Raw genomic sequence first — 12424 nt, 5'->3', positions numbered from 1 at the left:
AGAAGGGCCAACAGAAGAGAAAGATGGAAGGAAAAGTGGTGTGAGGCAGAATATGAGAAGAAACGTTCACTACAACTAGTCTTCTCAGAGTAACTGCAAGTAACTAATGACCTTGAGAGGAGCAATTCAGCGGAAGAGTGGTGACCGAAGTTAAACTTGAGAGGACTGAATAATGAATGGGAGGCAAGAAAACAAGAAAGCGCAACTCTTTCCAGAAGTTCCAATGGGTCATGGAACAGAGGAAAGGTCTATAACTGGTGGAGAATGTGGAGCCAAAGGAGGGTCTTGTTTCTGTTTTAAGATGGCAAATACTGTGTCATGTCTCTTTACTGACAGGAAAGATTAAGAAGAGAAGAAGAATTTGATGACACAGGCATGGTCTTAGTTAACAACAATACCACAGCCCTTGGGGAAGGTGAGAAAGGGTTAGATATGGAGCCCAAAAAAAAAGGTCTTACTCTTGACAGGAGCACTATTTCTACAGACTAGGACTATTTTAGTCCTGATAAGAATGAAGCAAGAAAACATGGGTACAAACACAGGTAGGCTTGAAGATTTGGTGGTGGTGCGAGGATAAGGGGTTTTTTTTGTCTGATAACTTCTATTTGCAATGGAGCCATGGTTAAGAATGAGGAAAGGTGAGTGAGGATATGGTATTCTGTGAAATATCAAAAGGTAAAATTCATTAGCAAAATGTAGTAGGATTTCCAAACATGCTGGGTGCCTATTTGAGGCCTTGTGAGTCAGCCAGGTAGATAATTTATCCATTAATGTTTAGCTATGTGAATGCACTTAAAGGGAAGATGGAGAGTTGTATTAAATTAGGACTGGGGTTTAGCAAGGAGAGTACAAGAGGCAAAGGTATTGAAGGTATTTATAAGGGAACAATTATAGTAAAGAGCCATAGAATCCATGTGGAGTGAAAAGGGACATAAAGGCAGACAGATATGATGACAGGTATTGGATAGGTCATTTACATGGATTTCGAAATCACCAAGAATAGTTAGAGTTTGGATGGAGAAGGAAACAAAGAAGACCGAGTCTTTAAAGAGCAAAATGACTAGTAGTTCAGTTTAGGGTAAAAAGAAAGGCAAGGGAGGCATAAATATGTACTTCAAGGGAACTGGAGTTTTCGAAGGGGAAAAAGAGAAAGAAATATCTGGAAGGAGCAAGAAGACTCAACTTATTTCCTGGCCCTGGAATATATTTAAAAAATAGGGTTTTTTTCTTGGGGATGAGTGGGACATCAAAAAAAATCAGAGACTTTTCACGGATTAGAGCAGTTCCCACAGTGTGGGCAGTTTCTCATATGCATCAGAATCACCTATCTTCTTATACATTCCAATCCACATCAGATCTATTGAATGATAATCTCTGAAAATGAGGCCAAAATTCTACATTATAAACAAGCATTCCAGATTCTTAAGTACTGTGAGAGCTGGAGAACCACTAGACTAGTACCTTTGAGGAAATAATATACATAGTTCAAGATATACTATTTCCTTCCTTTTTTTTTTTTTTAAAGACATCATTTTCTAATACATGGAAGTATGTCAAGTTAAGCATAACCACCTTAAGAGAAGAAAAAATCCCCCAAACAAGTGTCTTTTAAAAAAGTGTCTTATACAAATTTATTCTTTTAAAGTATGTGGTAAAATATGGAGGGGCACTGATATTTAATTTCATGGATGACTATTTGTCCTGTGGAGGCAACCTGGGGGCATATGTGGGTATGCTAGAGAAAACTTACATCTTCGCAAAAAAAACAACAACAACCAAACAAACAAAAAAACCCAACCAAACAAACCCAGAACACTCTATAAAATTTTGTCCATTATAAATTTATCTTTTCTATAGGAGAAAGCAGGTCGGTAAGTGGGGGATGTATCTTATTGGGGTGGATCTCCCCCAGTGTCCAGTATCAATTCTGGGCTCTTTTTTTTTTTTGAAGATTTTATTTATTTATTTGTCAGAGAGAGAGATAGAGAGAGAGCACAAGCAGGGGGCGCAGAAGGCTGAGGGAGAAGTGGGCTCCCTGCTGAGCAAGGAGCCAGATGTGGGACTCGATCCCAGGACCCAGGGATCATGACCCAAACCACAGGCAGACGCATAACCAACTGAGCCACCCAGGCATCCTTCAATTTGGGGCTCTTAAGGGGATTACTTTTCTTTTTGGCACAGAGGGATAGGTAGAGTCATTTGGTTGTTAGAAAGGTGGAGAAACAGCAATGTCTTTGGAGGAGCAGTCAGAGGTTGGCCCATAAACTTTTCTGATTGCGAGTAAGGCAGTATTACTTCCAGAACATCAACTTCAAAACAAAACAAAAATAAAATCACCAAGTGTGACTCCTCAGGTAAATGGATTCCATGCGATTTTCTTCCTCAGCTGGTATGTCACATATATGAGAACACAAGGATGAAAACACACATACACACACACACACACACACACACACACACACACACACACACGGACAGGAAAGGCTTCTGGATATAAGGAACAAACAAGGCAATCAGTGAAAACCAATTATAAAAGAATAGCATCATCCATCTATAAGAATACCTCTTTCATCGTGCACAGAATGCAGTACTTACTTTCCTCTGACATGGTAAGGTTTGAAGCAAGGCTTGAAGTTTCAGGTTTCTGATCACTGACTTCAGGGCTGCTCACCTGACTGAGAGAACCAAAATGAAAACATTAGCCCCTCATGGACTTGATGTGTTGCTAAAAGTGATTTCATCAAACCCATTTCTCTTCCTACGCAAAGTAAGTCGTCATGGTATCATTATTCTTGGTTTTTAGCAGCTACCTGAAGAGGTAGGGCTGGGACTGGTACCTTCAGCATTTCACTCTTCTTTCTCACATCCCAAGACTCCTTCTGTTTTCCTATCACTCAGAAATTCCAGCTAAGTCAGAGATAAGTCAGAGTTTTTCTAAAGAACTTGGGGTTAAAACAAAACAAAACAAAACAAAACCAAAAAATAAGAAAACATACCAAACTTCGCTGTCACTTTGTTTCCAAATTTCCAGAGTAAAATGGGGAGATTCCTGATTTCAGACAGTGGTTCTCATAGTTACTTGAGAATTTTTTTCAAGTTATACATGCTTGCTTCCAAGAAGGGGGTTCTGAACCTTAAAATGGCTCATTTTATTGTATTTCTTTTTTTTCCAATTAAAAAAAATTTTTTTTAAAGATTTTATTCATTTATTTGACAGAAAGAGATCACAAGTAGGCAGAGAGGCAGGCAGAGAGAGAGGAAGGGAGGCAGGTTCCCTGCCGAGCAGAGAGCCTGACTTGGGGCTCGATTCCAGACCCTGAGATAATGACCTGAGCCCAAGGCAGACGATTAAGGACTGAGACACCCAGACGCCCCTTATTTTTCTTAAGTAGGCTCCATGCCCAATCTGGGGTGTGAACTCATGAACCTGAGATCAAGAGTCACATGCTCTACCAACTGAGCCAGCTAGGCACCTTTGTAATTAATTTTTAAAGCTAAATCCCCAGGTGAAGTTTATCTATTTACTCAAATGCCTGTATTTTTGGAATAGCATTTAATGTACTAACCAAGGTGTGACTATGGGAATTGAAGAGTAAGGGGAAGAAATCATACTGACCGGTTATATCAATGTTTCCCAAACTTGTCTATTATTGCAATTACCTGAATAATTGGTAAAAATACAGACTTCTAGTCATGCCTACTTAAACAGGATTCCCAGGAGATGGGTATAAAACTAGACAAGAACTTCATATTCCAACTACAATGACTGTTTTGTCTCCTATGTATAACTGGATAAGTCTGGGGATCACTGTTATACCCACTGATGAAAGACTATTTCTAGACCCTGTAACTTAGAAGGTCTATTTGTATAATCTGGTATACGATGGTATAAAGACCTATGGTCCTAGAATCTTATGTTATAGCAAAATCCCCTACATATTCAACTAACTGTTTAGAGATTCAACAGAAGCAAGAGTGCTAATGGGACACCTAGGTGGCTCAGTTAGCTCAGCATCTGACTCTTGATTTCAAGAGAATATTGTAGAGAAGCAGATAAATGGGTAGATTTGGTCAAAACAGAAGCAGATAAATGGGTAAATTTGGTCAAAACAGAAGTAGATAAATGGGTAGATTTGGTCAAATCAAATTTGGTAGATTTGGTGACAGGCAAACAAGGCATTATCAAACTGTTTCTAATTTCTCTTTGAATTAGGGAGAACAAGATCCCCAGCTGAGTGAATGGGAACAGAGTGGAGGGGAGGTAAGATGAAAGGAAGGGGAGGAACCAGGAGGTAAGGAGGAAGGGAGGGGAAGAAAGTTAATTTTAGAGGCTAGAAAATAAAACACCGGGAAGGGTAGATGGACCATCAAGAATCTTTAAGTGCCTGTTTGAGATGCAATTATAAATGAAAACAGATCAGTACAGTTTTGTGTTTTTCCATCACAAAGTTCAGGTGATTGGAAATAAGCATGGAATGGGTGGATAGTTGGGTTTGACCAGGGTTGTGGTTTTGCTATGGAAGCATGCCACAGGGGAAAAGGAGAAGTTAAAAGGAGAAGTCCCTCACAAAATGTTTGTAAGGGACTGATTAAATTAATAGATCTTATCATTTAAACAGCATAAGAAAGATACAGAAGTCTTTTTCTGTGGGAGGGGTCAATGGTTAAGAGTGAAAATATGACAGCTCATGTAATGGGAAGTGCATAGGAAGATATCATATGGGAGTGTGGGAGTAGCTACATGAGCTAGAATGCAGTGTGTGGTACTAAAATAGTCAGATTCTGGAAATTAAGATGTTAGAGGTGATGTAGTTACTGGTTCACAGACAAACAACAGGAAGTAAGAACTGTAGAAAGCAGAAAACCATGGCATTGCGGAAGTGAGAGCATGAGGTGCAAAGAAGCTGCCTCTTGTCTAAGAGGGAGTGGAGCTAATGACTAAGGCATCCCATATCCATTTGGTAATTAACACCAAATCCCTTGGGTTTCTCTTATTTCTGCTTATTCTTCCCATTCTGTTTATTGTACATCTGACTGGAGAATATATACTGTTATGTCTCTTCCATATATCACAGGATCTGGTAGATAACATGAGTTCAGTACATATTACTGAATAAATAATGAATAAGAAAATATCAGTGCTTATTTGTTTCAAGGACAAACTACTGGAAGGAAATTTTCATCTTAAACCAAGTAATTTCAAAACATAAAGTCTGATGGGGCGCCTGGGTGGCTCAGTGGGTTAAAGCCTCTGCCTTCGGCTCAGGTCATGATCCCAGGGTCCTGGGATTGAGCCCCTCATCGGGCTCTCTGCTCAGCGGGGAGCCTGCTTCCTCCTCTTCTCTCTCTCTCTCTCTGCCTGCTTCTCTGCCTACTTGTGATCTCTGTCAAATAAATAAATAAAATCTTAAAAAAAAAAAAAAGTCTGAGATGCTAAAATTAAAAAAGAAAGTAGTCAACCCAAAACATGCCCCTATACTAATCAGCATATGAAAAAGGACTGTAAGTAGATCATTAAAAAGAAATTCAACTTTACATACCTTAAAGTTTGCTCTCCTGATTCCTGCATCTTGGCTTTTTTTACCTGCAAAAATAATTATACAAAGACATCAATATAGTGATCTGCTCTTGAAATCATCAAGCTATTCAAATGGCAGGCTACCATTAACTAATAAATTACAAGGTAACTGTTTCATTTTGTTTTGCTTCGATTTATTTAATTAACCTTTGTTCTATTTTAGAGTTAGAGATGGACTTGGTTTTCACATGAGCTCTTTTCTTTTTAATGAAAAAAGTGTTTTTCAGGTTCAAGGTAAAATATTTACCAGATTTTTACTCGAGATAAAATGTTTATCAGAGGGGCGCCTGGGTGGCTCAGTCAGTTAAGCATATGCCTCTGGCTTGGGTCATGATCCCAGGGTCCTGGGATTGAGCTCCGCATCAGGCTCCCTGCTCAGTAGGGAGCCTGGTTGTGCTCGTTTGTGTGCACACACACTCTCTCTCTCTGCCAAATAAATAAAATAAATAAAAATCTTTACAAAAATTTTTATCAGAATCAAATATCCAAACTTGGATACAAACTAATTGGTTTTAAATTTTAACAGACACATAATTATATTATCTAACAGTAAGTGTGGCAATTTCAATATCATCTACTCATTAACTTATTAAACAGGAATGACTTTAATTTTTTTAAAAAAGCTTTTACTTATTTATTTATTTTGAGAGAGAGGGAAGGAGGAGATGGGGGAGGTGGGCAGAGGGGAAGGGAAAGGGAAACTCAAGCGGAGTGCTGACCTCGATCCCATGACCCATGAGATCACAACCTGAGCCAAAACTAAGAGTCAGACGCTTAACCAACTGAGACACCCAAGAGCCCCAGGTTATGAGCAATTTAAAAAATATTCTGCAGGGGCGCCTGGGTGGCTCAGTGGGTTAAGCCACTGCCTTCGGCTCAGGTCATGATCTCAGGGTCCTGGGATCGAGTCCCGCATCGGGCTCTCTGCTCAGCAGGGAGCCTGCTTCCCTCTCTCTCTGCCTGCCTCTCTGTCTACTTGTAATCTCTCTCTGTCAAATAAATAAATAAAATCTTAAAAAAAAAAATATTCTGCATGCTATCATTTTATTCCAGATTTTTGTCTTTTCTAATTCCTTCTGAGCTGAAAGCATTTTCACTGAAATAGTTTAAGAATTCACAAACAGAAGATCAACATTTAACACTGCTAGTGGATTTCCCTGCTTTCATATTACAAAGAAGCTGATTTTAGAGCTCTCGATTAGAATAACTAGTCATAGTAGAAACACGCTTAGTATGCTTAGCCATACTAAATTATAGGTCCTTCAAAGTATTTCAAGCCAACAAAAGGCAGAAACACTGTTAAATAATTTTAAACAAAAATATCAGGTGTTATTTAATATTTATATTTAATATATATTAATTTTTAATATATTTAATTTGAATATTTAATATGAATAAATTTAACATCTCAGACATTATTTCCTTGATTCAGGTAATTATGTCCCTCTGTAAATCAGGACACATGTGCCACCTTGGCACTAGAGGCAGGTAAATGGACTCAAAGGATACAGACAAACTTCACAAGTATGCGTTCAAACAATATAATCCAGAAACTGATAGAATGTAAGATAGTATGGCTACTTTGGTAAACAGTCTAGCAGTTCCTTAGATAAGGTAAATAATAAATAAAAGATAAATACAAGGCCCGTAACATTTCTCATGGACATCTATTCCTCATGAGAAAACATGACAAAATAAATAAAACCACTCTTGGTTTCTTGCTTATGGCATACTAACACACATTATTTACTGCTACTTTAATTTTCATAGGTAAATAAAGAGAAAATCAAGAAAAGGGGGGCATTAAAAAAAACCCTTGGGGTGTTTGGGTGGCATGGTTGGCTGGCTGTCCAATTCCTGGTTTTGGCTCAGGTCGTGAACTCAGGGTCATGGGATCAAGTCCCACAGCGGGATCCGTATTCACCTCCCCTCCACTCTGGCTTCTCCCACTCATGCACTCTCTCTCTCTCCTTCTCTATCTCTCTGTCTAAAATAAAGAAATCTTAAAAAAAAAAAAAAACCCTCTAAGAAAAACAGGCACAGCATAGGGCATATAGTCAATTGCACTGCAATAGCATTGTATGGTCACAGATGGCAGCTACACTTGGGGTGAACACAGCACAACATAGAGTAGATAAATCACTACGTTCATCTGAAATTAATGTAACATGGTGTACCAACTAAAAAAATTTTTTTTTAATCCTGTAAATTTAAAAAAATTACAGAAGCATATGAAGAAAAACAAAAACCTTTGAGGCAGATAAATTCTTACTAGGCATATTAAATTCCAAATCCATAAAATAAAAAACAGATTTGATGTTACAAAAATTCAAAACTTCTATGTGATTAAAAGATACCATAAACCAACCAGGAGATCGAATACTCCTAGGATAATATATGGACTTTGACAAAAGCATTTAACTTATAACTGTATTATGTAACCCCACTGAAAGGGGTGGGACATAAAGGAGCTACTTAAGATAATAATGGATGACATTGTGGCTGGAAATTGCAAGGTTAGACATAAGGAAAATAAAATTATCTAGTTTATTTGCCTGCCATAATTTCACAAATGACAAAATATATGCTTTTGTTATAAAATGTGCTGCCCTTCCCACCTAAAGATGATAGTATTTACATTAGGTCAGATGATAATGTAATTTTCCAACAGTGGGGATGAATTTATGCTTAGCTCACCCTAAGACTCTCTTTATGACCAAAGAAATGTATTTGTGACCTGGTAACCAAAACACTCTATATAGTTTTAAATCATCCATACAAAGAAAACTGGAGCACTGAGGAATCTAATTTATCATAATCTTAATTTTTAGATTAAGATTAAGATTAGATAATTATTAGAACCACAGAATAACAAATTAAGTTAAAAAAAAAAAAAAAGAAATTCCAAAAAAAGAAAAGGGAAGGGTGCCTAGGTGGCTCAGTGGGTTAAGCCTCTGCCTTCGGCTCAGGTCATGATCGCAGGGTCTTGGGATGGAGCCCTGCATTGGGCTTTCTGCTCAGCAGGGAACCTGCTTCCTCCTCTCTCTCTGCCTGCCTCTCTGGCTACTTGTGATCTCTGTCTGTCAAATAAATAAACAAAATCATAAAAAAAAAAAAAAATGGGAACTGGAGCAAAAATTTATTTTTATAATTAAAATTTTTAAATAATTATATAACATTTTATATAAAAATAAATTTTTATACAAAAATATAAAATTTTTATAATTAAATTTTATAATTAAAAATTATACCAGAGGGACTTTAAAAATTATTATTATTTTTCTGGGGCGCCTGGGTGGCTCAGTGGGTTAAAGCCTCTGCCTTTGGCTCAGGTCATGATCCCAGGGTCCTGGGATCGAGCCCCACATCAGGCTCTCTGCTCCGAGGGGAGCCTGCTTTCTCCTCTTTCTCTCTGCTTGCCTCTCTGCCTATTTGTGATCTCTGTCTGTCAAATAAATAAATAAAATCTTTTAAAAAATAAATAAAATAAAATAATTATTATTTTTAAAGATTTTTTTTTTTTTTATCATTTGAGAGAGAAAGACCAAGAGAGAGCATAAGTGGAGAGCCGACAGAGGGAGAAGCAGATTCCCGCTGAGCAGGGAAGCCCAACGTGGGGCTCCATCCCAGGACCCCAGGATCATGACCTGAGCTGAAGGCAGTCACTTAACCAACAGAGCCACCCAGGCACCCACACCATAGGGCCTTTCAAATTTTATTTCACTTTTTATTTATTACAGTGCCAACCCAGTACAAAGAATAAGTAATACCAGAAATGGAGAAAATGTACCTAAAATCATATCTACCAAACAAAAAAAGTTTGGGGGGAAGAAAATGTTATTATCACAGCTAATTTTTTATTTTTTTTATAAACATATAATGTATTATTAGCCCCAGGGCTACAGGTCTGTGAACTGCCAGGTTTACACACTTCACAGTACTCACCATAGCACATACCCTCCCCAATGTCCATAACCCCACCACCCTGTCCCTATGCCCCTCCCCGCCAGCAACCCTCAGTTTGTTTTGTGAGATTAAGAGTCTCTTATGGTTTGTCTCCCTCCTGATCCCATCTTGTTTCATTTATTCTTTCCCTACCCCCCAAACGCCCCACATTGCATCTCCACTTCCTCATATCAGGGAAATCATATGATAGTTGTCTTTCTCCGACTTACTTATTTCGCTAAGCATAATACCCTCTAGTTCCATCCACGCCGTCGAAAACGGCAAGATTTCATTTCTTTTGATGGCTGCATAGTATTCCATTGTGTATATATACACACGACATCCTCTTTATCCATTCATCTGTTGATGGACATCTAGGTTCTTTCCATAGTTTGGCTATTGGGGACATTGCTGCTATGAACATTCGGGTGCACGTGCCCCTTCAGATCACTACGTTTGTATCTTTAGGGTAAATACCCAGTAGTGCAATTGCTGGGTCATAGGGTAGTTCTATTTTCAACTTTTTGAGGAACCTCCATGCGTTTTCCAGAGTAGTTGCACCAGCTTGCATTCCCACCAACAGTGTAGGAGGGTTCCCCTTTCTCTGCCTCCTCGCCAGCATCTTAATTGTTAATTTTAATGGCTTAATTTTAATTTTAATTTTAATGGCTTGTTAATTTTATCCATTCTGACTGGTGTGAGGTGGTATCTCATTGTGGTTTTGATTTGTATTTCCCTGATGCCGAGTGAGGTATCACAGCTAATTTTTTACCTTTCATGTCCCATTATTTGCCTTGACTTGGGCAATTATGCTCTTCTATAAATCAAACATAGAAAACATGCACTGCCTTGGTACCCCAGAAAGGTAAACTAACTTAAAAGGATACAGACAGATTTCACTGGATTACAGAAGTATGGGTTGAAACAATACGGATCCAGAAATCAATAGAATGTAAAATAGTGTAGCTACCTTGGAAAACAGTTTAGTAGTTCCTCAAATGGTTAAATATAGAATTACCATATAACCCAGCCATTTGATTCCTAGCTATATAACCAAGAGAAATGAAAACATATGTCCATAGATGTTCATAACAGCATTTTTAAAAAAGATTATTTACTTATTTATTTGACAGAGAGGGATCACAAATAGGCAGAGAGGCAGGCAGAGAGAGACGAAGGGAAGCAGACTCCCTGCTGAGCAGAGAGCCCGATGTGGGGTTCGATCCCAGGACCCTAGGATCATGACCTGAGCCAAAGGCAGAGGCTTTAGCCCACGGAGCCACCCAGGCGCCCCATTCATAATAGCATTATTCAAAATACCCAAAAAGTAAAAACAACATGAATGAATGGATAAATGGATAAATAAAATGATAAAATAATGATAAATTAAATGATGACTGATGAATTTTAAAAATCCATAAAATATTATTTAGCAATCAAAGGGAATGAAGTACTGAGACATGTTTCAAAGTAAATGAACCGTGTGAAAAGACTAGGCTAAGTGGAGGAAGCCGGTCACAAAGAATTACAAACTGTATGATTCCATTTACATGAAATGTCCACAAATCAGTAAATTTTTAGACAGAAATTAGATTAGTAGTTGCCTAGGGCTGCAGGGGATGGGGGAATTGGGGAGTGACTGCTAATGGGTATGAAGCTTCTTTGGGAATGATGAAAATGTTTTGAAATGGATTCTGGTGATGACTGAAAAACACTGTGACTATACTAAAAACCACTGAATTGCATTTTAAAAAGAAGATGTGAATTATATCTCAAACCTGTTATTTTAAAAAATGACATAATCTTATGGGCATGTTATGACTAAAGATAACACAAAAAGAAGAACCACTGACAAATTTGTGAATCAGGGTTCTATTTGTGCCTCTGCTTAAAAAAAAAAAAATTATGCTTTTAACATAACAGAGCAAGGGAATACTAGTAACACAGTACATGAATTCAGAATATCCATGTTCTTTGGATGACTCTGTGATTTTTCAGATGATCGATGCTGGCTCTGCACTGACATCTCAAAGTTTTAGGTTTACGAGATAAAACTGCTACAGGTTTGGAGGAACAGAACTCATTAGAAATAACTTGGGTCCTTGCTTATACACACAGGAATAAAAATATTTTTAAAAATTGAGGTATGCTGGGGCACCTGGGTGGCTCAGTGGGTTAAAGCCTCTGCCTTCAGCTCAGGTCATGATCCCAGGGTCCTGGCTCTCTGCTCAGCAGGGAGACTGCTTCCCCCTCTCCATCTGCCTGCTGCTCTGCCTACTTGTGATCTCTGTCTGTCAAATAAATAAATACAATCTTAAAAAAAAAAAGAAAGAAAGGAAGAAAGAAAGAAAGAAAGAAAGAAAGAAAGAAAGAAAGAAAAGAAACAAGAAAGGGATAATTCAGTAGGAAAGAAACAAGACAAGCTAATGAGAGTAACATAATCCAGCTAATAATGCCCACCAGTAACATCTCTCTATGTATATAGGTAACGGTAGGGTTAAAATTCTTGGTTTTATTTATTATCATCAACTTGGGATAGAACCACTTTTTCTACTCAAATTTTAGACCTCTACTACAGCCTGTGAATACTTTTCTCCTCAAAGTACAATATTTACTCTTCCTACTCTAATTATTTTTAACAGTTCATAAATATTCATGTTTTTTAAAAAAATCATGTTTTCTTAGACTCTGTATTTGTCTATTTGGCATCCATTCATCATGGGGACAAACTATAGACCAAAGCTGTGTACATCTCCCTTGTGATGCAGGGCCCATATTCTGATCCATCTCCTTTCCAACATACACACCAAGTCAGTATTTCCCCTGCTCTAATCATCCCACCCAGAGGCAGATACCAGACACCTACTGACAGCCGCAATGCCCCAAAAGCCCTTGGAATTA

The 12424-nt window shown here is 38.1% G+C and overlaps 1 protein-coding gene across 5 annotated transcripts in view; it reads right to left on the bottom strand.

The window, feature by feature from the left end:
• The window catches only part of EYA3 (EYA transcriptional coactivator and phosphatase 3), a 135877-nt gene that overhangs the window by 54659 nt on the left and 68794 nt on the right, over positions 1–12424 (bottom strand). For 4 of the 5 annotated variants that reach the window (XR_007126410.1, XM_047723828.1, XM_047723827.1 and 1 more), the window contains exons 3-4: positions 5541–5584; positions 2596–2675 (exon numbers count right to left, since the gene is read on the bottom strand). Coding sequence is in view for 4 of the 5 variants with exons in the window: in XM_047723828.1 (XP_047579784.1) it covers positions 2596–2675; positions 5541–5584 (124 nt within the window). In the remaining variant the exon portion in view is untranslated. Of the gene's footprint in view, positions 1–2595; positions 2676–5540; positions 5585–8133; positions 8218–12424 lie in introns of those variants that run through there. The other variant, XM_047723829.1, reaches the window with a different exon arrangement.

This window comes from Lutra lutra, chromosome 4 (genome assembly GCF_902655055.1).
Source record: "Lutra lutra chromosome 4, mLutLut1.2, whole genome shotgun sequence".
NCBI lineage: Eukaryota > Metazoa > Chordata > Mammalia > Carnivora > Mustelidae > Lutra > Lutra lutra.
The sequence above is the reverse complement of the archived record's forward strand: the minus strand, read 5'-3'. Positions and strand labels throughout refer to the sequence as shown.